Source organism: Balaenoptera borealis (genome assembly GCF_965194805.1).
Source record: "Balaenoptera borealis genome assembly, chromosome: 1".
Classification (NCBI taxonomy): domain Eukaryota; kingdom Metazoa; phylum Chordata; class Mammalia; order Artiodactyla; family Balaenopteridae; genus Balaenoptera; species Balaenoptera borealis.
In genome coordinates, this window is record NC_138860.1 from 73,229,108 (window position 1) to 73,255,283 (window position 26,176).

At 44.2% G+C, this 26,176-nt stretch overlaps 1 protein-coding gene and 1 long non-coding RNA gene across 2 annotated transcripts in view; one reads left to right on the forward strand and one right to left on the reverse strand.

Moving 5' to 3' along the window:
* Positions 1 to 26,176, reverse strand: part of LOC309636003 — a 702,830-nt gene that overhangs the window by 376,240 nt on the left and 300,414 nt on the right. The gene's annotated exons all lie outside the window — the stretch shown is intronic.
* LMX1A (LIM homeobox transcription factor 1 alpha) overlaps positions 1 to 26,176 on the forward strand; it is a 153,318-nt gene that overhangs the window by 92,374 nt on the left and 34,768 nt on the right. The window contains exon 4 of the mRNA XM_082407819.1: positions 13,182 to 13,414. Within this exon, the coding sequence (XP_082263945.1) occupies positions 13,182 to 13,414 (233 nt within the window). The remainder of the gene's footprint in view (positions 1 to 13,181; positions 13,415 to 26,176) is intronic.

A 26,176-nucleotide genomic window follows, 5' to 3' on the forward strand; every position in this document is an offset into this window, starting at 1 on the left:
TCTTCCAGTTTTTTTAATTAATTTTTTTTAAAAATTGTGGTAAAATACACATGACATAAAATTTACCATCTCAACCATTTTTAAGTGTACAGTTCAGTAGCATTAAGCACATCACATTGTTGGGCAACCATTACTACCATCCAACCACAGAATTCTTTTCATCTTTCAAAACTGAAACTTTTTACCCATTAAACCATAACTTCCCAATCCCTCCTTTCTCTACCCACTGACAACCACTATTTTACTTTCTGTCTTCATGAATTTGCCTACTGAGGTTACCTGAGTGAAATCATATAATATTTGTCCTTTTGTGACTGGCTTATTTCATTTAGCATAATATCCTCATTATGTTGTAGTATGTATCAGAATTTCCTTCCGTTTTAATGCTGAATAATATTCCAATACATTCCAAAGTATGTACCACATTTTGTTTATCCATTCATCTGTTGATGGACACATGGGTTGCTTTCCCTTTTTGGCTATTTAAATAATGCTGGCATGAATATGAATATACAGACATCTGAGTCTCTGCTTTAAATTATTTTGGGTATATACCTAGAAATAGAATTGTTGGATCATATGGTAATTGTATTTTAAATTTTTTGTGGAACTACCATACTGTTTTCTGTAGCAGCTGCACCATTTTGCAGCCCATAGTGCACAAGCGTTCCAGTTTCTCCTCACCAAACTTGTTATTTTCCACGTTTGATAGTAGCCCCCCTAATGGGTGTGGTGTCTTCCAGTTTTTAATGGGTGAGGAGAGAGATGAAGGATAAAAAAGGGTAAAATGTTGAAGGGTAAAAAGAAAAAAATATATATATAGAGATAAAAACTGTCTCCCTTCCATTGGGTCATACTTTGTTGAAACCTTTCTGGAGCTCTCAAGACATATGGAGTCTAAGTCAAAAGGAAAGCAATGCAATGTTATGGGAAAGAGGCTGCATCAGAGGTTCAGGACACCTGTTTTTTTTTTTTACTCTGGGCTCCACCACTGCTGAATTTTGGTGCTGTTATACACCAAAAATGCCACAACCTGCTGTGATTCCAGTTTTCTGTGTGATGAAGATAATAGAATCAGATAATAAAATCTGACACCCCCCCCCCTTTACTTCAGAGCTGAGATGTTACACAAGATAGCACATGCTTTGAGATCTTTGAACTAAAGGCATTCTGGAAATTCAGATTATCTGGAGATATTTTCCACCCCTCACATGGAAAGGGAAAGTCCTACATGGCGCTCCCTTTGGCTTTTATGCCACAGTGGGAGATTTTTACTCAGATGGTCAGTCAGTGTTTGTCTTTCCTTGTCTCCCCTTCACCCAAGAGTGGGTGATCCTTGAGGAGAAGTATTACAAGTGAGGAGGAGGAGGGTAGTAGTGACTGGCAATGTTTTAAACCAGGGGTCCCCCCCCAATCCCTGGACCATGGATCAGTGCTGGTCCCCGGCCTGTTAAGAACCAGGCCGCACAACAGGAGGTGAGCGGCGGGCAAGTGAGCGAAGCTTCATCTGCCGCTCGCCATCGCCCCCATTGCTCGCATTACCGCCTGAACCATATCCCCCCAACCCCATCCGTGGAAAAATTGTCTTCCATGAAACCGGTCCCTGGTGCCAAAAAGGTTGGGGACCGCGGTTTTAAACATTATCGTGTGCTGGTCACTGCACCAGATGATTTAGAACTGGTCTTCAGAATACATCTAGTTCCTAATATAATGCAGTTGATATCAGTTGGTTCTATGAGGAGCTTTGGATTGTGACAATGTGGCTTTTTCTTTTTTTTGGACATATATTACAGCGGTAATAATGAAAAGTGATGGTGACAAAAAGCAAATGGGATTCATGGAGAGCTCGGTGTTACCCCTGCTGGGATCTCAGAATCTTTCCCATCAAAACATCATCAATAATGTCCTTGTCCTTCTTACTATTAATACACACACACACACACACACACACGCACACACACAGAGCCCAGGAAATATACATTCTTTGTAAGCGTATACATTATATTGGCCACGTGCCATCCAGTCAAGCCAAAAATTGTGGAACAATAGGAATCTGTGCCCAGAATATCAGCTAAAAATACCTCATTCCCTCTGCTCTGTTCTTTGCTGGGTATGTTTAAGAGTGTCCCAGGAGGCTAATGAGGATGAAGGGAAAGGAAAACTGACATTTTTCAAAGGAAACCAAACCTTTAATTCCCTAAAAAGGAAACATGTATTTTCTGTATGTCTGTTTTATGTTTCTTGCCATTTTTGCGTGTCTGTGTGACAATATGGAAAGTCTGTAATATAAATCGTGCCACCTTGGCTTGGATTATTGGAATCCATGCTTTTACCGCAGTCTTTTGCTCCATGGCCTGACTGGTAGACAGCTTCCCAGGTTTCGGCAAAGAAGAGGGAGAGGGGAAAGCGAAAGCTTCTAAGCAGGAGAGACTCACTGACATACACTGTCTGCTCATTCAGCTGGTTAGGGCACTACTTAAGAGCCTGGGGGACACATTTCCATCCCTAGCTGGGCCATGTTATAACCTCTTTTATTTCTTGATCGTTAACCGAGCCTCAAGTTCTGGCTGGTCCTCTCAATAATCTGAACTTTCTCTGTGGTCAGGGGTAGTCACTGCTCCTTCTCTGGCTTTGGTTTCTTTCCATTTATAAAATGACAGGAGAGGTGGACTGATCTTGGGGTGGGGGGTCTGACAGTCAGGGGCACAAGGCAAGAATATGGGCATCTCAGTGTAGGTCCATAAAGTGGTCAGCAGCCTCCGTGAGAGGCAGTCATCTGAGAACTGAAGGGATACGGGCAAAGGGTCTGTTCCAAACACTTGTCAGATAATGTCAGCATTAACCAAATAGCAACTGTTGGCTCTGGTTGGTCAAACATGGAGCTGCCGACTTCCTGAACATATGTTGGGTGTTGGGCAATGAAAGTGGGTGTTGGTCGACATTGGTTGGCTAATGTCAATATTGACTTTGGGTTAGGGTAGACCATAGCCATGGTTGCCTGAATGAAATGCACCCTGTTTCCTCTGGAGTGTTTGTCCTTTCATATTTGTCCATTGGTCTCTTCTCTGATAACATATGAAAGACTTGTTGAAGTTTGATTTAATCTGTTATAGTAATGAAGAACAGAGCCTTGAGATGCTCATGAAGTTCTATTTTTGGCTCAGTTGGCTGTCTTGAAATAAATGATCTTATACAAATACGTACGTGGGCAGATATGTTAAATTGATTTCAATAAAGGGAGTTAAGAGCTGCCACTTACTGAGAGCAGCTAGTATGTATCAGATCCTTCTGATACATTATCTTATTTAAGCTCCAAAACATCCTGTGAGATAGTTATGATCTCATTTTATAGATAAAGAAACTGAGGCTCCAAAGGAGTCTATAGCTTGCTCAAATTCTCAAAGGTGGAATCTAGACTTGCATCCAGGTTCTATCAGACTTCAAAAGCCAGGCTCTTCCCACTCTGCCTGGCTGATTCTGGAACAGATGCTTTGTGAGAACAAGAAAAGTACTTAGTCCACCCTTTCGAGGTAAAAGCTGCCCATTGCCAGCAACATTTGCCATCAGTGGTGAGCTATTTGTGTTATCCTGCACTTCTCGGTGAAGCCAGAGCCTCACGGAGCCTCTGGGACGTGCAGACATCACACTTAGCGGTTCTCATCCCATTGTATGGTCCTTCTTACAGCTCCCCAGGAGCCCCAGGGAGACAGAGACTCTGATTGGCTCTGCCGGCCACTTATTGTTTTCCATTTTCTCCCCACTGCAGAGTCTTGAGACTGTCTCCTATAGAAGATCCTGCCACTCCTATTGTCCCTGCAGACTTTCCCACCGCCCCAGGACCACGGGCTCCATTGCTTATTGTGGTGGTGTTGGCTCAGCCTCAAGGACAGAGACCTTGAGCCAGCTGACAAGGTTGCTTGTGTCACTACTTCTAAGGCCACAAGCCACGCTTTTGGTTCCCAGTACTTTTGAATACTCTTCTCTCTCACCATCTCTCCTTCTTTTTAGCCACATGGTCTCCCAGACTCCCAGCAGCAGATTTTCCCGACAGACAGTTTTGGCATATGGCCAATCCCTGTCTCGGTGCCTGGATGACCTCAGTTACCAAGTCAACATGGCAGTTAATGCATGCTGCTATGCTGCCCCCTGGTGGAGAGGGTGGAAACTGAGTGATAGGCTGATTATTGCGTTCTTGTTAAAGAGCTGTACAAAAACCCCCTCCTACTTTCTAGACCAAAGTGTTCATATATCTGATTAAAAATAGTGTTGTCAGTGTCTGTGGAAAGGCTGCATGATCTGTAGTTGTCTGCTGTCCAAGGCTAAAAGTGGCTCTGATTTCTTATTTTGGTGGGAAAAAAACTACTGTTAAGGCCAGTCATTTGGCCTTAAGTTGGCATTAGGGTTTTTCATGTATTTATTTTGTTTTCCATCCTTCCACTTAATTGTCTATGGTGTGGAGGCTTTGAGAGACTCCCTTTGAGGTCTGCAGTACTCTGGGTCAAGGTTAATGAAGATCTCAGTCTTTCCAAACATACTCTTGATTTAGGAACCTTCTACAGTATTTTAATGGGGGCTCCCCTTATATTTCTGCTCAGCCTTCCTGAGTCTCAAAGCCCTTACCCTGGGATAGATCTGGGTTTGCATGAGGCTGCCATGTTCTTTAGTATTCCTGTATATTGGAAGTTGTGTCATCAGCCTGGAGAGTAGAGGTAGGGATAACATGGCATCTAGTGTCTGGTTTCTAGAGGATGATGTGGCAGGAGGTGGGAGAGATTGGAGGGAGTCATGGGAATTCATGGGTGAAAAAATCAGATGCATTGATACTGAGAAGAAAATTAAGCCTCAGTCAACCTCCTGGATTTTACTTTGATACATAGAGCAAGAAGGCATTTCATCCGGCCATGCCAGAACCGTTAGTTGGGTAAAGCCAGACAAATCCTGTGTGGATAGGCTGCATGCAAACCCTAACCTGAGGCCATTAAACCATGTGGAAACTCATACCCTAGTTCCATTATATTAGCAGGACTGGTCCCCATATCCACAGCCAACACCACCAAAAAGCTGACTGCTGACATTCTTGCATTGTTTACAGCCTTAGTCCTAAACTGTTTCCCCCAGTCCTTCTCTTTCCATGCTTCTTTATCTCATCCTGATTCTCCCAGTCTCTGAGATCCATCATCTCTTCTTTTTTCACTAATTTACCTCTCATATTTCATATTCAGCTCTTTTTCTCCATCCTCCTCCTCCTCCTTCTCCTCATCATAATAGTTACCATTTTACTGAGGATTTACCATGTGCCCAGTACTATGCTAAGCAGTTCTAATGTGTCAGTTCAATCAATTCTTATTGTGTCTCTCTGAGGTTAAGTCCCCTTATTATTTCCATTTTACAGATGAGTAAACTAATGCCGCCATAGCCTGATCAAGATCACATAGCTAATAAGTGGAGGAGCAGGGACTTAGATCTAAGTTTATTTGATTATACCATGTTGCCTCCTTGTCCTACTATTTCTACAGCTCAGTCCTTCTGGCTGGGCTTTCTTGGGTCTTTCTGGGTCCAACCCCCATGGCCTACATTTCTGCCTGTACTCTGAAAACAGTGACCCACCAAATCCCCCAATGACTGGGATTCCAGCAAGAATTATCTTGTTTCCCAATCTTTTTGGAATCAGAGTAGACTCTTGGGCATGGTGGTGTTGGGTCTAAGCATCTCCTGGACACTGTTTGTTCTTAACCTAAATCCATAGAGGAGAGAGCTCTTTTGGGGATCCCTTCAGATACTTTGGGGCCCAAGAGACTAGTAGCTTGAAGGAATCAGCTTGGTTCCTAACTCCTGCCTTTCACCTGCATGTGGGCAGCAGGGTCTCAGGACCTCCTACAAAGCCATGGGCCTATTCAAGAAACTTCACGGGAGCTCAGGCCTCCATCTTAGCTGCTTGATCTTTTCACTTATTTCTCCTGTGAAAAGAGTGCTAGAGAGGATGTATAAAGAACTTATGGATCAGCCCTCCCAGAGTGTCTCTCTTGTGGAAGAGAGGCATCATGAACCAAGCTGAGCTGAAATATGGCGAGGTTCTCTTTGAGTTCATAAAATAGTCCTGTTTGCTCTTACCCCATAAATTTAGTGAGGTGATGAATATAAGAAACACCACAGTTCTTGGCACCAAGTGACTATTCAATGAAGACCAATTTCCTTTTTTTCTATCTTCTACAAGCTTCTTTTTCTTTGTAGTAAAATAATTTGGGGGATGAAATATATTCTAACCATTAGGACCCCAATATTCTGAATGTGGAGTGATTTTCTTGAGCTCACATAACCAGCATCAAAGTCCAGGTGTCCACAAGGGGTCCTGGCACATTGTCGTCTTTCTGTTGTAACTCTTACAGTGCAGGGTGTGCTGTTGCTTCCCAGAGGTCTGGCCTCTGTCTTGATTGCCTTAGACATGTTCTCTAGGAGTTTCTCAAGTGTCAAGCCTTCATATCTGCTTTGGAAACATTCTTATCTCCTTAGCTACAGAGCAGGATCCCCAACCCTATAATAAAAGCATGAATCATAAAAATGGGAGTGAATTAAAAAAGTATGCAGTCTATGGGCTTCCCTGGTGGCGCAGTGGTTAATAATCCACCTGCCAGTGCAGAGGACACGGGTTCGAGCCCTGGTCCAGGAAGATCCCACATGCCGCGGCGCAACTAAGCCCGTGCGCCACAACTACTGAGCCTGCACTCTAGAGCCTGCAAGCCACAACTACTGAGCCCGCGCACCACAACTACTGAAGCCCGCACACCCTAGAGCCTGTGCTCCGCAAGAAAGAAGCCACCACAGTGAGAAGCCTGCACACCACAACAAAGAGTAGCCCCTGCTCGCCACCACTGGAGAAAGCCCACGTACAGCAACGAAGACCCAACGCAGCCAAAAATAAATTAATTAATTAATGAAAAAAAAAAAAGAAATTATCCCACCTAATGGGTTTCAAACATGCCTTAGGAGCAAATTGATTTCTTCTTGTATATTTGTATAAAATATATCTATATATACATATATCTATATACGTATGTAATATAAATCTTTTCTGGAAGTACATATATATTTGTACCATACAGATAGGAAGAAAGAGACTATGTGAATGAGTTGTTGGTTTTAGCTGGTGTGTGTGTATGTATGTTTTGTGTGTTTGTGTGTCCGTTCATACATAACCTCATTTGGCCTTACCTGTTCCATATATGTATATATATGCATATATATAGGTGTATCTGTGAATGATATGGTTCTGGAAAATACCTGGTTTGGAGAATTACCATAGCAAGGCCCTGTCATGCTGAAACACCATGTGGAGACCTGGATTTAGGTGCGGGCAGAGCGAGCTTCTCTGGTTGAAAGGAGGTGCACGGAATAAAGACTCTCCCCTTCCACAGCCTCTAAATTCTTGACGTAACACACTGATCTAGGGCAGTACTTTTCCATTAAAGATAAGAAAACTGAGGCCCAGGGAAAGATGGTGGCTTTTCTGAGGCCTCTTGGTAAAAGAAGAACCCATGAGCCCAGGTCTTCCTACATCAAGTCCTGTGCTCTTTCCCTGAATCAGGTCACCTTTTCTTTTCTTCTTTGCTACCCTCCATGGCACCTAATACAAGAAGCACTGTTTCCCTTGCATTATCTTGGCACATTGTGGTGGGAGGTTGTGCCCTGTCTAAGGCGTGCGCTCTGTGTGGTGGCCCCGCCATCTGTGCATCCCCGGGGTCATCTCCTGGGTCAGTGCCACACTCTTTGGAGAGGAAGTCATGCCGATGTCAGAGCTGGGAGAAGTCAGCAGAAGGACTCCGGCTGCTGAGGAAGAAGTGTTCTCTCAGTGTAGGGCTCAGGAAACTTTTGAGCACAGAGAGCCACCTTCGGGGTAAAAAAAAAAAAAAAAAAAAAAATCCACAAAGGTCAAAAGACAGAGGCAGGGCAAATAAAAAGAACTAAAAATTGTGCTCTTCCTTATAGGTCACAAAATCCTTATACCTGTTTTCATTTAGTCCTCAGTAATCCAGGAATGTCAGCATCATCATTGCCTCTTCCATCTGAGCAGACTGAGACTGCCAAAGATTAAAGGATGAGCTCCGAGTCACACTGACGGCTTGGAAGTGGCAGAGCCTGCCGATTCCGGCTCTCCAACCAAAACTACAGGTTGTGCATCTTAGAGCTTGTGGCTGTACTGGGAGAGAGGTAGGCAAGGCATAGAATGGAATTTCAGCCAGCCTCTGTTTCTCTGCCTGGTAGAGGGAGTGGGAAAGGGCCAGAGGGAAGAAGAGGATAAACAGGTGTAGAGGGAGGGAGGGAAGGAAGAGAAAGAAGATTCGGCGACCTCTAGCCCAAGCCAAGTGGATGGGGCTCTGCTTTGGGCCATTCTGGCTAGTCCTCTCCTACATACCCCAAACATACCCTCCTATGGTCATTGGCTGAAAGCCTGCTGCCTGCTGGAGAATGTGAGCTCCCTGAGGACAGGGCAGCCTTGTTTAGCACTCCATCCCTATGCCTGCCCCACGGAGAGCGTTCAGCAGAGGAAGGAGAGCACTGTTAGAGAGCTTGGGCTCTGGACGCTTCTCCACCAGCTGGATCCTGTTATCTCGATTTTACAGGTGAGGGGATCAGATGCAACAAAGAGATAAAGAATCATCTGAAGAGATTTCAGGGGTGGGTGAATTTCTAACGGTGGGCAAAGTTGAGAGTTGTTATGTATGCCCAGATGAGCTGTGCATTTCTGGAAACTGTGCTTAGCTTTCTAGGGCACAGGCAGGCTGCCAGGCTCTGAACCCAGAGTGAGGTCTTATTAGCATTTGGAGGCCAAAGTCACCGTGGGGGCCGCCATCCAGGGCATTGGGAAGAGACAGGCTGTGTTTTAATTACGACCTGGACTTTTGAACAAATCCTTTTCTCTGCTTGTCTGAGCCTTAGAGAAAACAACTTGTGGGAAGTGTGTAGTCGGCAGCTGGGTCCACAGTGGTACCCATACAGCTGTGTACACATCTGGCACACAGGTGGTGGACTGCGTGTGCCTTTTCTCCTTGGGTTGCCCTGGGGTTAGTGAGGGTAACAAGAGCCAAAGCAGTAAGGTGAGGTCAACCTGGTCTTTACCCAGAACGGGGCAGCCGATGCAGAGAATGGAGAAAAACGGGACTGCCCCCCTCTTCTGGGTCTGTATCCCACCCCTTGCCCAATCATGACCATTTCACGATCTGAGCCCAGACAATCCTGCCACTTCCTCTGGCCGTTCCTGAGTCAACATGGTGGGATTTCTTTGTTGAGCTCACCCTAACCCTCCCTTCTCCCACTTGGGGGAAATTTTTGGAGTGGGGGATGAAATTAAGAAGGGAGGAGGAAGAGGAGGAGATTAACAGGGTAGAAGTTAGACAAGCACAGATGCCACCACCTGCGGCTGTGGATTCTCAAGAGCTTGTTGACTCCTGGGAGCGTTTGCCTTGAGTCTGTTTAACAGTTCATTCCTGGGGAAGGGGAGGAGAAGGAGGGCTTGGGGACAAAGGGCCTTTGACCGGCTCCTGTTAAAGTACTGATTCGTTTGCTCAGGTTGGCAAACAGTGTCTAGGGACTCCGGGCCAGGGATGAACTGAGTGGTTTTCTGTCGTATGTACAACATCCAGCATGGGGGGAGGGGAGTAAAGGCAGTTGTTCAAGGGCCTGGGGCGCCCTGAGGTTCAGACATGGAGAGCAAAACCACCCTGGGTGGCTAGGGGAAGGGAGGGGGCGGGGCAGGGCTGCTGGTACCTGGAGTTCTGTTTTGGGGGCTGTCACATACCTTGTTAGTGGTGAAAGAGCCGCACCAGCCCTTGAACTGTCTCCCAACCTCACCCCCCTTTCTGAAGCTGAGAGGCAGAGGGAAGGTATATCAGGATGGGTGTTTCTAACGTGCTTCTGGTGGCCAAGGGCAGGGAGGATTGGTGTTGGGGCCCAAGGCCCGGGTTAAGAGTGAGACCACACATGCACTTCTCATCCCGAGCTGTGCTGGAGTCACCGGCAAGCTGGCCTCTGTCCAGGGAGGCTGTTCCCTTGTAGATGCATGGGAGGCGGCTTCAATCCCTTCTCCAAGCCTTGGCTTCCTTCCCTCAAAGAGTTTGAATGGCCTCCCTCTTTCTTGTACCAGTTCCCTCCTTGGGAATTCCTCCTTACCTGCTTTTCCACTCTACCCTCAATACTCTTTCCTTCATCCAGGAAGCTTCCAAGATAAACACACTGTGCACGTGTATAGACTTAGGCATCAACTAGTACAGATTTAGAGCTGAGAAGTGATTAAATATTATAAACAGACTATGGCTTTATGCCACTCTGTTTTGTATTCATGAAACATTGCTTTGTATCATTCTTATATTCTGTTTCCCAAAGGTCAGTCCCTCTGGGTAGACATTATTTATCTGTTTGTTTCTTTGTTTGCTGTTTCTCTCACTATCATATGAGCTCCATGGAGGACGGGGACTTTGTTTTGTATCATCTGTGCCCACAATAGTGCCTGACACATAACAGACACTCCACGTAGGCTGGTTTATGAACATGAATGTTGCTGGGTGAGGCCTTCTTTCCCCACCTCCCTGTTAAGACACAGTGTCTTGTGTAGTGCACAGTGGATGCTTCTGAATCAATGAGAGAATGAATGAAGACTAGATGAGTGAGTGAATGTATGAATGAGCTTTTGAGATGGGATTGGCCACACTTAGGCCATCATGGCGGATGGCCTGTCTATAGAAAAATGCTCTTCAGTTATTTATGTTTCCTTGTCTCCTGCCGAGCGAGATAGGGCTCATGAGCAGAGCAAGGTGCCTTCAGCCCCCTGGATATCATCCTCTGAGTCAGCTTGTGTCTGCCTTTGTGATGAGAGGAGGGGTGTTTGGAGCTTTATGAATTCACTCTGCCCATTTTGTCTCCGCTCGGCACCATCCTCTCCCTTATACCATCTGACCTTCCCATGTCTAGTGACCCCTCTGGTATGTGGAGACAAACAGAGAGTGTTTTCGAGAGAAATTTCCCTCCCTATTGCGCTACTACTTTAAAAAAGAAAATAACTCTTTATTTTGGAAATAGAAAAATGAATGAATCCCAGAGATATTTTTAGGGTCTCTTATCTCTGTGCTTATACCCAAGGCTTTGACAAAGGCAATTATGTTATCATGAGGCAACTTAAAAAAGAGAAGGAGAAACGGAGAAATCTACTTTAGATTTTAATCTTTCATAGCCTGCCCTGAACTCTTATTGATCTGGGGTGACCGGGAAGAGATGGGCCACCTTTACCGGGAACCTACTGTGTGTCAGCTCTGAGGCCAGGCTCTTTGCACATCTTATTTCAGAAAAGGGTGAGCAGGTGAAATCAACAGGTCAAATCAAATCAACTTTTATTGAGTACCCACCATGTGCAAGAGGTTGTAGGGCATATAAATATTCCATAGGCCTTGTTCTTGGAATACAGGCTGTTGGCAAGATAAATTATAAACATGGGAAAATTAAATAATAAGGCAAGATTAAGATATTTTAAGTCAGCATTAGGAAGCAATGCTCTTGGGACTTTTGGAGCTGGAAGAGATTGTCTGGCCTCACATCTTTAACAACAGCAAGGTTTTGCAGACAGTTGTCGGCAGAGCCCAGGCTTCCAGATCGGCTATTCTTGTGTCTTGAAGCATCTCCAGATAACTGCCCAGTGACCAGCACAGACAGGTCATGGTGAAGGTGTTCAGAGGAGGTGCGGTCACGCAGGAGGAGTGTAGGGGAGGTCCGGGCAGGATTCAGGGAGAAGGTGGGAGCAGTTGTGTCCTGAAGGGTGGGTTGGATTCAGGTAGATTAAACAGAGAAGAAAGGGTTTTGCGGGAGGGCGGCAAGGCATAACAAGGCCCAGAGGTAGGAAATCAGGAACGTTGTGCGCAGGTGTGGTGACATATCACCGTCCTCCAGCTCTGGCCGCCAGGAGCCTGGGAGCCGACCCCACGCTTCCCAGTCTCCAAGCCCTGGATCTGTCCCCTCCTGTCTGGCTTCCCTGCTGCTGCCTTAGTGCCGCCCCTTGTCACCACTCAGCTGCTCTCCCTCACTCATCTCTCCAACCCCAATTCCCCTCCACCTTTCATATTGCAAAGAGTTCCTTTTCTAAAACAGGCTCTTAGCGTGTTAAAATTGTTCAAAGGCTTCTGGTTGCTTGTCAGATGCTGTCCAGCCCCAGTGTGCAAGCCGGTCATGACTGGCCTCACCTGTCACCCTTCTCCAGGCCCCCAGCCTCCAACCTGGTGGAGGACACAGCATGCTCGCAGCACAGCATGTACTTGCAGGACGTCAGGCCTTTGCCCAGGCTGTCCCTTCTGTGGGGAACCCACTTCCCCAACCCCTTCAGGCCTGCCAACCTGCCTACCTTCCTGTCTTCCGTTTGACCAAGATTTATTGGATGGGTAATAAAATGCAAATCCCCCTGCTGACTCCCTGACAGTTAGTTGTCTTCTCTTCTCTGTTCCCGGGACCCTCTAGTTATTTGGACATGTTTGTCTCTCCCATTAGCCTGAGCTCATTTCTGGAAGGGATTTTCTCTTATTCACCTTAATATCACTAGTACCTACTGCATCCGCCTGGCATAGATAGACACCCTCTTCGTGGTTGGTTGAAGGTAAGTGAAATGAGATAAGAGTTAAGTCCTGAGAGCTGGGCTGAATCCACTGAACGTCAGGCTGGGAAGTTGGGATGCAGTTTATCTCTCAACTAGATTACACCTCAGAATGCCCTGGGGAGCTTGTTAAAAATTCACATTCTGGGGCCCATCCTTTTGCATGCTGATTGGAGCGGGCCTGGACCTGTTTGTTATTGTTATTTTGTTTACATAATCACCCCCCTGGGGATTCTGGGCAGCCTGCCTGGCACCAGTCTGTGGGGCATCCTTTGGGAACACTGTGCCATGGACCACACCAAATACACGCTGGGCCTCAGCTCACCCTTCTTCCGGCACCTCTCACCCTGCTTTTCTTAAGCCTCTGAGAGAGTAACTTAACTGAATTCTTTGGTGCAACCTCCTCAGGGAATAAATCATCTGGATTTAAAACCTATTCCATTCCAAGCCTCCTTGTCCCAGTTCTTGAAGTTCCTTTCGCTGTTGACTTGAGAGGAGACCTGGGACCCAGCCATCTTTCTCACCGACCTCGCTTTGCTTTCTCCCATGCTGCCAGACTGTTTGCTGTCAAATGTGGGGGCTGCTTTGAGGCCATCGCGCCCAACGAGTTTGTGATGCGGGCCCAGAAGAGCGTGTACCACCTGAGCTGCTTCTGCTGTTGTGTCTGCGAGCGGCAGCTCCAGAAGGGCGATGAGTTTGTCCTGAAGGAGGGGCAGCTGCTCTGCAAAGGGGACTATGAGAAGGAGCGGGAGCTGCTCAGCCTGGTGAGCCCGGCAGCCTCAGACTCAGGTGAGTGCCGTGTGGTGGGCGGGGGGGAGGGTGTGGGAGAGTGGGGTGTGGTGGCAGTCTGCATTGCTTTCTCTTTTAGAGGGCCAGCCACCAGGGCACCCTGGTCCCATGGCAGAGCAGCGCTGTGCGTTCCAGGAAGTTTCTTTGTGAGCTTGGAGTAAGCTCTTATCAGTCAGGTATTGCCATGATGATGCTGCATAACAAATTCCCCCCCCCCCCCCCGAATTCTATGGTGTACGACCAGAAACACTTATTCACACATCCACAAGTCTCTGGGCTCATGCAAGTGACTCTGCTTCACACTGAAGGTCTTCAAGTCACCTGGGATCTGCTGATCTCAGCCGAGCTTAGCTCTAGGCTGTAGACCAGGTTCAAGTCTGCTCTGCGTGGTTCATGCTGGGGTCCAGGCTTGAGAAACAGCAGCTATGGGGCATAATTTCCTGGCAGTGGCAAAAGTGCAGGAAGGCATGCTCAACCGTGCAAGCACATTTCAAACCTCTGCTCATATCATGGCTGCTAATATTTCACTGGCCAAATCAAATCAGAAGATGAAACCCAAAGTCCAGGGAGGGGAAATATACTGCATGTACTGCGAGGCCCTGACAGGGTAAAGATACATAAAACTATTAAAGAGAATGATGGATTGGAACCAATAATTCCATCTGCCACAGTCACTGAACTACTCTCGCCTTTGTTTCCTCATCTGTCAAGTGGGAAAGCTGGAATCTGTCTAAGGCTTGGTGGGTCACATAAAGAAAGCATCTAGAATATACTTGTTCCACTCACCCAAGACCCACCCACCCTCCCTGGAGAGAGAAAAGGGAGGAGATGGCAGAGGTTAGAGTCCTTTTAGAGCAGGTATTACAAGGCCAGAGAAATTAAAACTGCCCAGGAGAAGCATGGAATGCCTTCCCAGGGTGTCTGTCCCACAGGGCAGCGTGTGTCTTAGCCTGGCCTCCCTTTTCCTGGAAGAATCTGGAGATCCAATTAGGTGATATCCATGTAAACTTACTGGGTTTTGCCACTGCCAATTCCAGTCCAGTTCCAAACACCTTACCATGGCTTACAAGGTCTCTGGAATCTCACTCAGCCCAACTCTTCAACCTCGTGGGAGCTTCTGACCCCTCCCCTCTACACTCAGCAGACATCAGTGTCTCCACTCACTTCCACATCTTAAAAGTTTCTTCCCTCTCTGCCTCTTTCCCTTACTCTTTTGTCTTGCTTGCATATCTTTTAAGCTTCTTTCTAGGGCCCGCTTCATCGAGGAAGACTCCTATTCCCATGTGCCGGGTGAGTTTACCCTTAACCTCTCCTGCCGTGAGATGGATCCTACTTGATTGGAGTTGCTTGCTTGGCTGTTTGTTGTCCTTGCCAGAGTGCTAAGCCCCATGAGGGACCGTGTGTGCCTTTTTTACCACTGTATCCACAGGGCTTAGCACAGGCCTGGAACGCTGAGGGTGCTTGATAAAATCTGTGTTAAAGGATGAATAAACACATGGAACAGAAGTCCTATGGCGTGATGCTTGAGTCCGAGAGCTTTGGAGGTAGTGAGGTGGGCATTCTGACTGCACCACTTAGATCTGTGTGACTTTGGGCAAGTTTCGGAACCTCTCTCAGCCTCAGTCTCCACGGCTGTAAAATGGTGATCATCGTGCCTACCTAATCATTTTATTTGGGGGAATAGAAGACAAATGTATGTAAGTGCTGGTGCTTATTTACCAAGTGCCTGCTGGTGTTGGCATCTTCATCGCAGTTGTGTTTTGCTTCCTTTACCTCCCAGCTGGTTCTTCTTGCCTGACTCTGCTTGCAGCCACAAGTAAGCTGACACCAGGACAATCCCAACTTCTATTGGATTCATTAGACTTAAGTTTTCCTGAATGTTTTAATCTGAGGGAAATTTCTCCTTGTCGGTAACACTGCCACTGACATACTGAACGTCTCACTCTTGGGTAACTGGGCCCATCCTAAACTGAGTTTCATGGCCTCCACTTAGTAGGTCATCTCATCCTACTTTTCCTTTACGTGTCATGCTGTACCCACTCACTAGGTCTCCTCTGCAGAATATTGCAAAATCTTCAGATTCCCAAGGGGCTTAGGTGCTATGGTGATCAGAATACCAGCATGACCTCAGAAAGACATGCAGACCCAGAAGGACATACCATTCTTTCTCACATGGAAATAAATGCTGTGGTCTAGCCTTTCTTGCTACACAGTTGTGTGGGTCCTGACCAGTATTTTCCAATTACAGATTTTAATTGGCTACAAACAGTATGAGTCATTAGTGTATTGCCCTCTCCCCATGTGCAAAGACAAAAAGAAGTTGGATCTAAGTAGTATTAAGAGTATAATGTTCAAAGACTTGTTGTTGCCAAGGGGAAGGGGACTGGAGGAGGGAGGGGTTGGGAGTTTGGGATTAGCAGATACAAACTATTATATATACAAGGGATAAACAACAAGGTCCTACTGTATAGCACAGGGAACTGTATTCAATATCCTGTGATAAACCATAATGGAAAAGAATTTTTAAAAGAATGTATGTATATGTATAACTGAATCACTTTGCTGTACAGCAGAAATTAACGCAACATTGTAAATCTACTATACTTCAATTTTTAAAAAAGTATAATGTTCGGAGTAAGCAAACTGCAACAGGCCCACTTTTCTAACCACATTTTCAGCAATACGTTTTGTAGTTCCGGGCATTTCTTTTTGGGGCTGATATTCACAAACTGGAGCTTTCCAGTTCACTTGTTCATGTATTCGTTCAGTAGATGTATCTTGAGTGCTTGCTTTATGCCAGGCATGGTGTCAGGCTATGAATGACAAGAATGGCATGGGGGTGGGGAGGTCTCCAACCCACATCAGATGAAGGAACTGGAGATATTTAGGCTAGAAAAGTAAAGACTAAATGAGGACATAATTATTGCCTTCAAATGGTTGGACCAGACCTGTTTTTTTTTTTCTAGCTTCAGAGAGAAGAATTAGAATTCATTCAATTCTTTAACAAAATCACTGAATATTTATACTGTAGATGAAAAGGCAAAGGGAAGTAATTTTGACTCAACATAGAGGATGTTACGATGTCATTCTAATTATAAGGTTTAACACAATGTAACTACTCTGGAGATACCCAATTGTTGTAAGTAATATTGGAGAGGTGGGAGGGGAGGATGGTGCCGGAAGACCTCTGTTGCCCCCTTCAGCTCTAAAAAACTATCATTGTTTTTGCAGTTTTAAATGAAATGACAAAGTCGCAATCAGAATCAAATATGTTGTCTGTATCACTCATTTTGTCAATTACGTAAATGTTGCAACATGAAATGTTTTGTGCTGCAGCCTCGCTAATGAGAGGAAGAGCTTCTAGAGAATAGGGTTGTAGCTTTTAATTCCTTTGTTCCTTTAACAAAGCTTAGCATGATGCCAAGAGAAGAGTAAGTGATCAATAAGTACCTAATGAGTTGAGTTAAATCTTCAAGAAAAGAAGTATTTACAGAAAGGGGTTTACAGAAAGCAAACAATTTTAGGATCTGTCCCAATACAGATACAACTTTTCCTCTCATTTCTGTCCTGAGTGTTTTACATATTGTAGGTGCTTGATTAAATATTTGTTGAGTGAATGATTGAATGACTTGTCATCTTTAACGTTTTTATCAATGGCTTGGATGAAGACACTGAAGGCAGGATTATTCGATTTGCAGATGGCACAAACCTGGCAGGGAGTGCTGGTGTGACAGCTGATATTCGCGATGTTCAATAAGATTTTGACAAGCTAACAGAACAGTACAAAGTCAGCAAGATGAGATCTAACCATTGGGTTCCAAAATTCAACAGTAATTATATGCAGTGGGGCCTCTTTTCATGGAATTTCACATGGGGTTTTAGTTGATCATAAAGTCAATAGGAACCAAAAGGCCATATACTGCATTACTAGAACTATGATGTCCCTAACATGTAATTACAGTTCCATTTTTTTTTTTTTTTTGCATTGGTCAGAGTGCTTTTAGGATTTTTGGTTTAGGTTTAAATGATGCATTTTAGGAGGTCACAAACAAATTAGAGAAAGTCTTGAGGAGAGCGATTGGCTCGTTAAATGATACATGTCTAAAGAAACTCAGTATATTTAGTTCTGTAAAAATAAGACTAAGGAGATATGAGAGTCACACCCAAGGGTGTACCCATGTACTGGGAGTGAAATGACAGATTTTGGTTCAATATAAGGTAGAACTGTGTCCAAAAAGGGTGCAGACTAGACTCCCTTTATGGGGAATAAACCTGCTTGTCTTTTAACATTTTAATTACAGTGTGTGGGTGACTGGGTTAGTGACCTCTAGGGCTGCTTAAATCTAGGATTTTAGAATATATGCTGCTGACTGTTCCAACTTACACAAAAGCATGTGACACATTCAGAGCTATATGGGACACCAAACTCAGGAGATACTCAGGTGCTGGATGTTCTTTTCTTGTGTGGCCAGAAAATCCTCCTTTGTCCTGGTCCCTGCTTTGCCAGTGGCCTTAAGGACCACTCCCAAGCAGTGGAATTGTATTTGTAGCCAGAGTCAGACCGTTTTCTTTGGGTTTATTGGGCGACTTGGATGCCGAGGGCCTCCAGGATAGACCTGGCAACATTCATGCCTGTGCTTTCTTGATCAGAGAATCCTGGGCTCTGACAATAATTGGTAGGCAAATTAGAGGTTATCCGGTTCAGACTCCCACCAGGAGCTCATCCAGCCTCTGTTTGAGCCTGTCTGACCATGGGGAGCTCTTGACCTCACTTTCTTTTTTTTTTTTTTAAAGGTTATCTATCTCCTTGGTTGTTTTTTTTTTTTTTTTTTTAAGACACAGGCACCCCAAAGTTTAGGGCTGCTCTGTTTATTTATTTATTTATGGCTGTGTTGGGTCTTCGTTTCTGTGTGAGGGCTTTCTCTAGTTGTGGCAAGTGGGGGCCACTCTTCATCGCGATGCGCAGGTCTCTCACTATCTTGGCCTCTCTTGTTGCGGAGCACAGGCTCCAGACGCGCAGGCTCAGTAGTTGTGGCTCACGGGCTTAGCTGCTCCACGGCATGTGGGATCTTCCCAGACCAGGGCTCGAACCCGTGTCCCCTGCATTAGCAGGCAGATTCTCAACCACTGCGCCACCAGGGAAGGCCCCGACCTCACTTTCTGAGTGTGGATTGTCAGAATTGTTAAATTGAGCCCCAATATCTATTTCCATGTGTAACCTCAGCCTTGGCCTTGGTTCAGCTTTCAGAAACTCACAAAATACATGTCTCCCTGACATATGGCAGCCCTTCGAGTTAGAGACAAGAGTCCCTTATGCTCCCTAAGTCTTCTCTTTTCCTTTCTAGTTCTTCCTCTTTCCTCCAAACTATTCCTTAGAAGAGACTCTTTGCTCTATCTACAAAAATACTATATTCTCTTTAGAATGTACCACCCAGAAGGGGATAAAATCTTCCATATGTGGTCTGAACTACCACCATGTTATTATTACTACTTGTCATGGACATCATATTCTATTGATGTCATTAGCTTTTTTGACCTAGGGAAGGGGGTGGAGACTTGGGGGCTGACTATAGGCCATCAGGGCTTCTGGCTCGTCCATGTTGAATTTCTTAATTATCTAGCCCTCTTATTTTCACATTTTCTTTTAGCATCAGAGTTTGTCTTAAGAATGTCTTGTGTAGCGATTTTTAAAAACTTTTAAAATTTTGAAATAAAATTTTAGATTTATAGAGCAGGTGCAAAGTGGGACAGACTTTCCCATATACCCTTCACTCAGCTCCTCCTAATGTTAACATTTTACATTTAAATATACATTTTGATAAACGTACCATGTAAACCAAGAAATTAACATTGGTACAGCTCTATTAACCAAACTATAGACTTTATTCAGTTTCAGGAGATTTTCTACTAATGTCTTTATCCATTCCAGGATCCAATCTAGGATACCATGTTGCATTTAGTTTTATGTTATATTTATGTTAAATTGCCTTTTTTCTTCATTTTTGGGATCACTAGAAATGCCTAGTCAGAATTTCATTTTTGCCTCTCCCGCAGCAGTATCTGTTATGTTTTATTTCCTTTTAGCATCTCTCACCATAGGATCCATCTGTTTTTTGCTTATTTGTTTTAGGGTTCGTTTGTTTATCATTTTAAGATTTTCTTAACTGAAGAAGAGAATGCATTTTAGATCGTGCCCAGGGTTTATTCCTTGGCTATGATTTTCTCCCAGGGTTCAAACCATTACATCCTCTTGGTACCAGCTCTTCCTTGGTCAGACCAAAGTCCAAGAATAGCTGGTCTTGCTTGCATTTCTTCCTTTATCTTCTTAGAGTTAAAACTGTCAGCAGCCTAAGGCAAGATTCTTTTTGATGCTCTGCTTTTGTAGAGGGATTGTCCCAGAAGAAGCCTGGGTCATGAAGTCCCATCATGAGAAGCCTTTCTGCAAAGGAGGTATGTTTTGGATGACTACAGCAGTTCAGTGGCCTCTGTTTATTGGGTTGTCTGGACAGCACTGAAAGGCTTATGCTGCTTCTCTCCTTATGGTCTGCACTCGCCTGGCCCTCTCACAGTGTTTGGCATGCAGTAGGCACTCAGTAAATGTTTGTTTATTGTGTGAATACCTGTTCACGTTAGCCTCTGTGGTCCTTAGCAGAGAAACACCAACCAAAAGTATGACTTTCTTCTTACTGGAGCAGGAATGAAGATTATTCACACATACCAGAGTTTACGAATCCTTCTTCCTTCTTAATTTTTCTTAGGATGTGGGATATTGCTGCTTTGAACGATCCAGATGACTCTTGTTCTCCTTGTGTAATACATCTCTCTCTCCTCCTCTTTTCATTACCACTGATATTTAGATACTGGTTTTCATTTCCTTCTACAACCTTGGAACTGATTTTTTTGTATTCATTACAGAAATATTTCAGCCTATCTTGGAACTCTTCTTGTTCTTCAATAAATTAGAATAGAGAGGCAGCAGTTACCTCATGAGTTCTGGAAAATAGTTGACTGTCCTGCGGGATTATCTTGTCAGCTCATAGTCATGAATTTTAAAATGCAAGGAAAAGTCAGCAGGAGGTATGAGGAAGTCTCATTCTCCACCTGGTAGTACAAAGGGCTTGGGATCTAATGTTAGACAGATCTGAATTTGAGTCTTGCCTACACTCAGAAGCAGCGTGATCTTGGGAAAAGTTACAGGCACACCCCGGAGATGTTGTGGGTTTGGTTCCAGACCACCTTAACAAAGAGACTATCTCTATAAAGCAACTCACAAGAATTTTTTAGTCTCTTAGTGGGTATAAAAGTTATGTTTACACTACACTCCAGTCTATTAAGTGTGCAATGGCATTATATCTAAAAACACAATATATATACCTTAATTAAAAAATACTTTACTGCTTTAAAAAAATGCCAAAACAGTTACAATAGTAACATCAAAGATCACTGATCCCAGATCATCATAACAAATATAATAATGATGCAAAAATTTGAAATATTGCGAGAAGTACCAAAATGTGACAGAGACATGAAGGGAGAAAATGCTGTGGCCAATACAGCGCCGACAGACTTGCTCAATGCAGGGTTGCCACAAACCTTCCATTTGTAAAAAAAAATGCAGCATCTGCAAAGCGCAATAAAATGGTACACAATGGAATGAGGTCTGCCTGTACTTCTCATCTCCAGGACTCTATTTCTTAATCAGTAAAAAGTGGATCATAACACTTCTTTTGTGGATCTCTGTAAGAACGCAGAGAGGTAATGCGTATCAAGGGCCTGAAATTTGTTGGATGCCCGGTAAATGGCAGGTGTCATTATTATCTCCTGGTGCAGAGGCTAGCATACTTCTGGATAGCTCATGGCTCATAAGCTTATTTCTCCAAAGATCTATCATTTCACAAACGTCTCATCTGCTGTCTTTGCGCTTCTATTTTAGATGCTTCTGGATAGCTGACCCGAGGGCATCTCAGGGTAGTACAGAGGGCCTCTCGTTTGGGGTGGCTAGGATGATGGACTGGAGAGGGATCGATTCACTCCATGGGCCTGCGTGTCTCAAAGGTACTCTCCAGGCTTTGAGCATTAGAGCTAGCATTGCACCCTGGAAAGTCAGTGCAGAAGAGCAGGAGGTCTTGCAGTCGCTTCTGGGACTCAGTAGGAATTTCAAGCAAGAATGGAAAGGATGTGTTGAACTCAGCCGCCGTTCTCTCTTGCAACACTCATCTTTGAGTCCAGGAAGGACACTGAACCTGACAGTTACCCGTTAGAGAATGCACTGTATTCCTGCAGCGGCCTCAGCATTGCTCTGTTACATGCCATGATCTATTTCTGTCCTTCCAGGCGGCCACCTAACCAACCTTTAATCCAAGAGCTAGTTCTTACAGACGCCTACCCCACGTCAGGCTCTGTGCTAAATGCTGTGTTCTAGTTGCAGAAAAAGAAGGGCAGAGGAGGTAGAGAATACTGAGCAACTCAAATCAGAAAAACATCTCGAAGCCAGCCTCCTAATATCAGGGGGAACAGTGAGGCCAACCTAGTTGATCTAAAGGGGCTGAGAGCTAGGAAAAGAGACATAGCCTGGAGATCAGCCTTGCCATCCTTTCCTTTAAGAAACAAGGGGGTGAGCTATTATAAAAACAAATACAAAAACAAAAAACCTTGAGTAGATATTAAAATACTTAGATAAACATTATAGTTGTTAAGAAATCCATTTAAATTCTATTTTATATTTTCTTCTAAAGCAGTGTGTTCAAGACTCCTCTACAAGAGCATTTTCCAGAAAATTTTAACTGCAGCTCAGTAAAAATACGTTTTTTAAATCATGCCCTAGCATACACATTTATGTGTGTATATGAAATAAAAATTCAAGTTATATTGATTTACTGCTTAATCTACATGCTGATATTATCCATTATATTTATTTTTTAATTCTAGTCTTAGCCCACTCTATTAATTTCATAATCCATTGATGGATCATGGCCTGAAGTTTGAAAAATACTGCTTCAAAGGGCAGTTACTTTCAACCCTATCCCCAGGTTTTGGAATTATAAATTCCTCAAATTTCAAGCTAATGAATATGTTTTAAGCTTCTGCATATACCCACACTGTGTCAGGTGCTGAGACTAACACCAGAGACTCAGAAGATATCTTCTGGCCCCAAAGACTTGGCTCAATGCCGTGCGTAAACACGCAATAACTGTTATCTGTTTTCATCTTTGTTGGTATTATTAAGGAGACATGAAGAGCACACATATTTATATCATGACTAGCACAAAGGTCTTTGTGGACATTTTTTGATTTTCTAATCTGTCATCTCTGGATAGTAGGCAGAGGCAGTTATAATTGCCTGAGCCTCTCTAGTTTTTTCCAAAATCAAGTTTTGTCTTTTGTTAGTATCACAGCCATGAAATTGATGACCAGAATTATTTGTTGCCCTCAGTCTGAGGCTCAGCGCTTCTTGTCTCTTCTGAACCTTTGTCTTCCAGTGTATTTGTTTTGTCTTCCTGTTATAGATGGAAAAATAAGGACACAGGATACTTGAGTCGGGGATAAGCCAGAATAAGAACTTAATTCTACCAATTACTGAGTCAGGATACTTGATACTCAGCCTTTGCTGTAATTATGAGTTGGGTAGAGTTTATCTTTGGTGCTTGAGAAGTTACAGGCAAAATACAGATTATGCGTTATCTCTTCTCTGCTGAACCGTAATATAATTTTGGATATGTGCTCACACTTGATAATTTTGATAAAAAACAAAATTTAAAACTAGTGCAACGGCTTCAGAGCATATTTAATCTATAGTAGTGTGCTGTGTGCATTCATTTCTCTTGCACAATCCCTGTAAGAAAAAAAAATTGGTCAAGTGGACAATTGATCATTGTGATCTCTGCATGATGAAGATGATGTTAACAGTTATGGAACCCTCACTCTGCATGAAGCATTGCCTTAAGCACTTTACATGAGTGAACTAACTTAACCTTTATATCAAGCTGGTGAGGAAGGCAATGTTATGATAATTCCCATTCTACAGATTAGGAAGATGAACATGGACAAAGTATTAATTTGCTTAAGGTCCTACAGCTAGTAATGAAAAGAGCCAGCATTCAAACGCAGGCAGTTCAGCTCCAGTCTGATTCGTTAAGAACTGGGCTGTATTGCCTAGTTGATAAAAATGTACACGTGTATTAAAATTGACCTCACGTTTTGTTCTCATGTTTCACTGACAGCTCTCCCTGCTAGTTATGGCAGGGCTCCAGGTACTCTGTCAGACTTACTACCTGAGAGACCCCAACTGAAAAATCTTGTCACGTACAATTAAAGCAATGAAAACGAGGTGATTTGAACTGAGTCTCCACTCCCTTTAAAATCAATCACAAGTTTGCCTTCTGTTCTAACCTCTGGTTTCTCCTTAATAATTAATATAATTAATAACTATCACTATACTTCACATGCACACCTTTTATAAGGAAGTAGGAGGCTTTCAAGGATCCAAAGCCAACATGATATATGAATGTGAAAGTACTTTAAAAGTATGCATAAGGTACTATTATTGTTTTTTGTTGTATGGTTTTGTTTTTACAACTACTCAACAAACTTCTGTTCTGCTCCCTATGGCTTATTTGATGGCAGCAGGAAAAAACTGTTTGCTCTTTTTGTCCAGATGAGAGGTATCAGCCATCCAAACCACAGTCCTCATTAATTAAATGGATAAAAGTACAACGGTGGAGTAAATCAGTACATACAAAAACTTTTTCTAACAGGCTTCTACAGGCTGACCTGGAATGTCCTGCCATCTGCTATAACCCCACTCTCAGGAGAAATGCACTCAGATTAGTTTTTCCGGCGGCAGGGATGAAATTTGTGCTTCTGTCTATCCATCTTTGTATCGGATCCTCTTTGGGTACAAGTGCAGGGCTTTGCAGTGTGACTGGTGGGTGTTAGGAGTGAAGTCTCTGGCCATGCAGAGCCAACCCATGACTTTGACCTTTCATGACCTGAGCTAAATAATCAGAGACTCACTTTCCTTTACTATCATGTAGTAAAGATGGGGGAGGCGGTGCAGAAAAGACGCCGGCTTTCTTACATTGACTTTCCAGCCAAGTCTATCAACTTTTAGATTTCCTACCAAGAGTTTTCATGATGGGTCTAAAGAAGCTTTAGACAGTATATGGAGCAAAAGGAAGAATCACCTCCAGTAGTTCCCTGTGTCCTGGTATCAGTGACCTAGGAAAAACCCAAAGTCCAGTTTACTAAGGATTGGTGGCAAACCAGGTTATGGCTTCCTGTGAGCACTTTGATATTTGATGCTGTAAAAGTATATGGAAGACTGAGTAATTTAAGAACCATTTGGATTCTTAGTGGTCCAAATCCAGGTTTGCACATTGGGATGCAGAGCTGTGCTTTTCTCTTCTTGGGGATTTGAGTAGCATGCGCATCTGTGCATTGGGTAGGATCAGTGGACCAAGCTGGCGTTCAAAGTGAATGTCCAGGTATTCCTTCTTAGGAATCATAAGTGGGCGGGGGGGGGAAGCAGTGACTGAACCAACTCAACATTTGTTCCATCCATAGAAATTTGCTGAGCGCTTGCATCAGGCAAGGACTGGGTTTGGGGCATGGGGGGGAACATGTAGAAGTATATGAGGTTTGACTGATGAGCAAGTATTTTAGAGCACAGACTGTGTAGCTGGCCTATTATAGGTGGTTGAGTGAAAGCTCTGCTCTTATGAAACATACTCTAATGGAGGGAGACAGTCAATAGCCAAATAAATAGATAAATGAGATTGTATGTTCAAATGAGAGTTACTCTTCAAAGTAGTCACCCTATAAAACTTATTCTACGTATGTATTTTAAAAAATACTTTGGACTCCTGTGGACTGGGCCTTGAGGATTTAATGGGTCTGGGGGTACAGCCTGGGCTTCAGGGATTTTTTGGAAGATCCGTGGTTGAGTCTGATGTGCAGTCAGGGTTGAAAACCACTGATCTAGTCGAAGGTGAAGCTCAGGGGGACAAAGCTGGGGCACCTCAATCAGCTGTTTTTCCCAACTGCAGAGCTTTGGTGCTGAACCAGAGAGATTCTAGAATTAAGACAGAAGGCAGCTTTTTCATTAGAGTGAGAAGGGTGGTGAGATTTAGCAAAGAAAAATCCAGTTAAATTTGAATTTCCCATAAATAGTGACTAATTTTTTTGATATGACTATATCCTATGCCATGCAAAGTTATTGTTTACCAGAAATTCAAATTCAACTCTGTGTCCTGTATTTTATCTGGCACCTCTAGATACAGTGAGCGTCTAGCGGGGAGGGGGTGTAACCAATAGGGTGGTGATTGGTGCTGGAGCCTGCACAGGTGTATAAATAGATGATTGATTGACCGGTTGGTTGATGCTAGCTAGAAAGCGAGAAATGTAATCCTGTCCCAAGACACGAGAGTTCCCATTTCCCTTACGTGTGCGGGTTTGGCCCCAACCTGGCACGAGGAGTCTCCCTCTCTTGGGCCTTAGAGAAAGGCGGCGAGTGGGAATCTCCCGTTACCTTGGCAACTCCCTCCTGCAGTCAGTTCACAACCCTTTGAATGACGCCCCTGCTAGGCGCTCACCAGTCCGATTTCTTTTCTTTCTCGCTCTCGTTTTCCCTCCCAGCTCTCAGGCTGAGCCAGCGAGCCGAGGCGGGGCTCCCCGTGCCATGAGGCCGGGAGGGAGAGCAAGGTGCCGGGCGCCCCAGCAGATCCGGGCACCGCATTCACCCGCTCCTCCGGGGCCCTTTAGAAA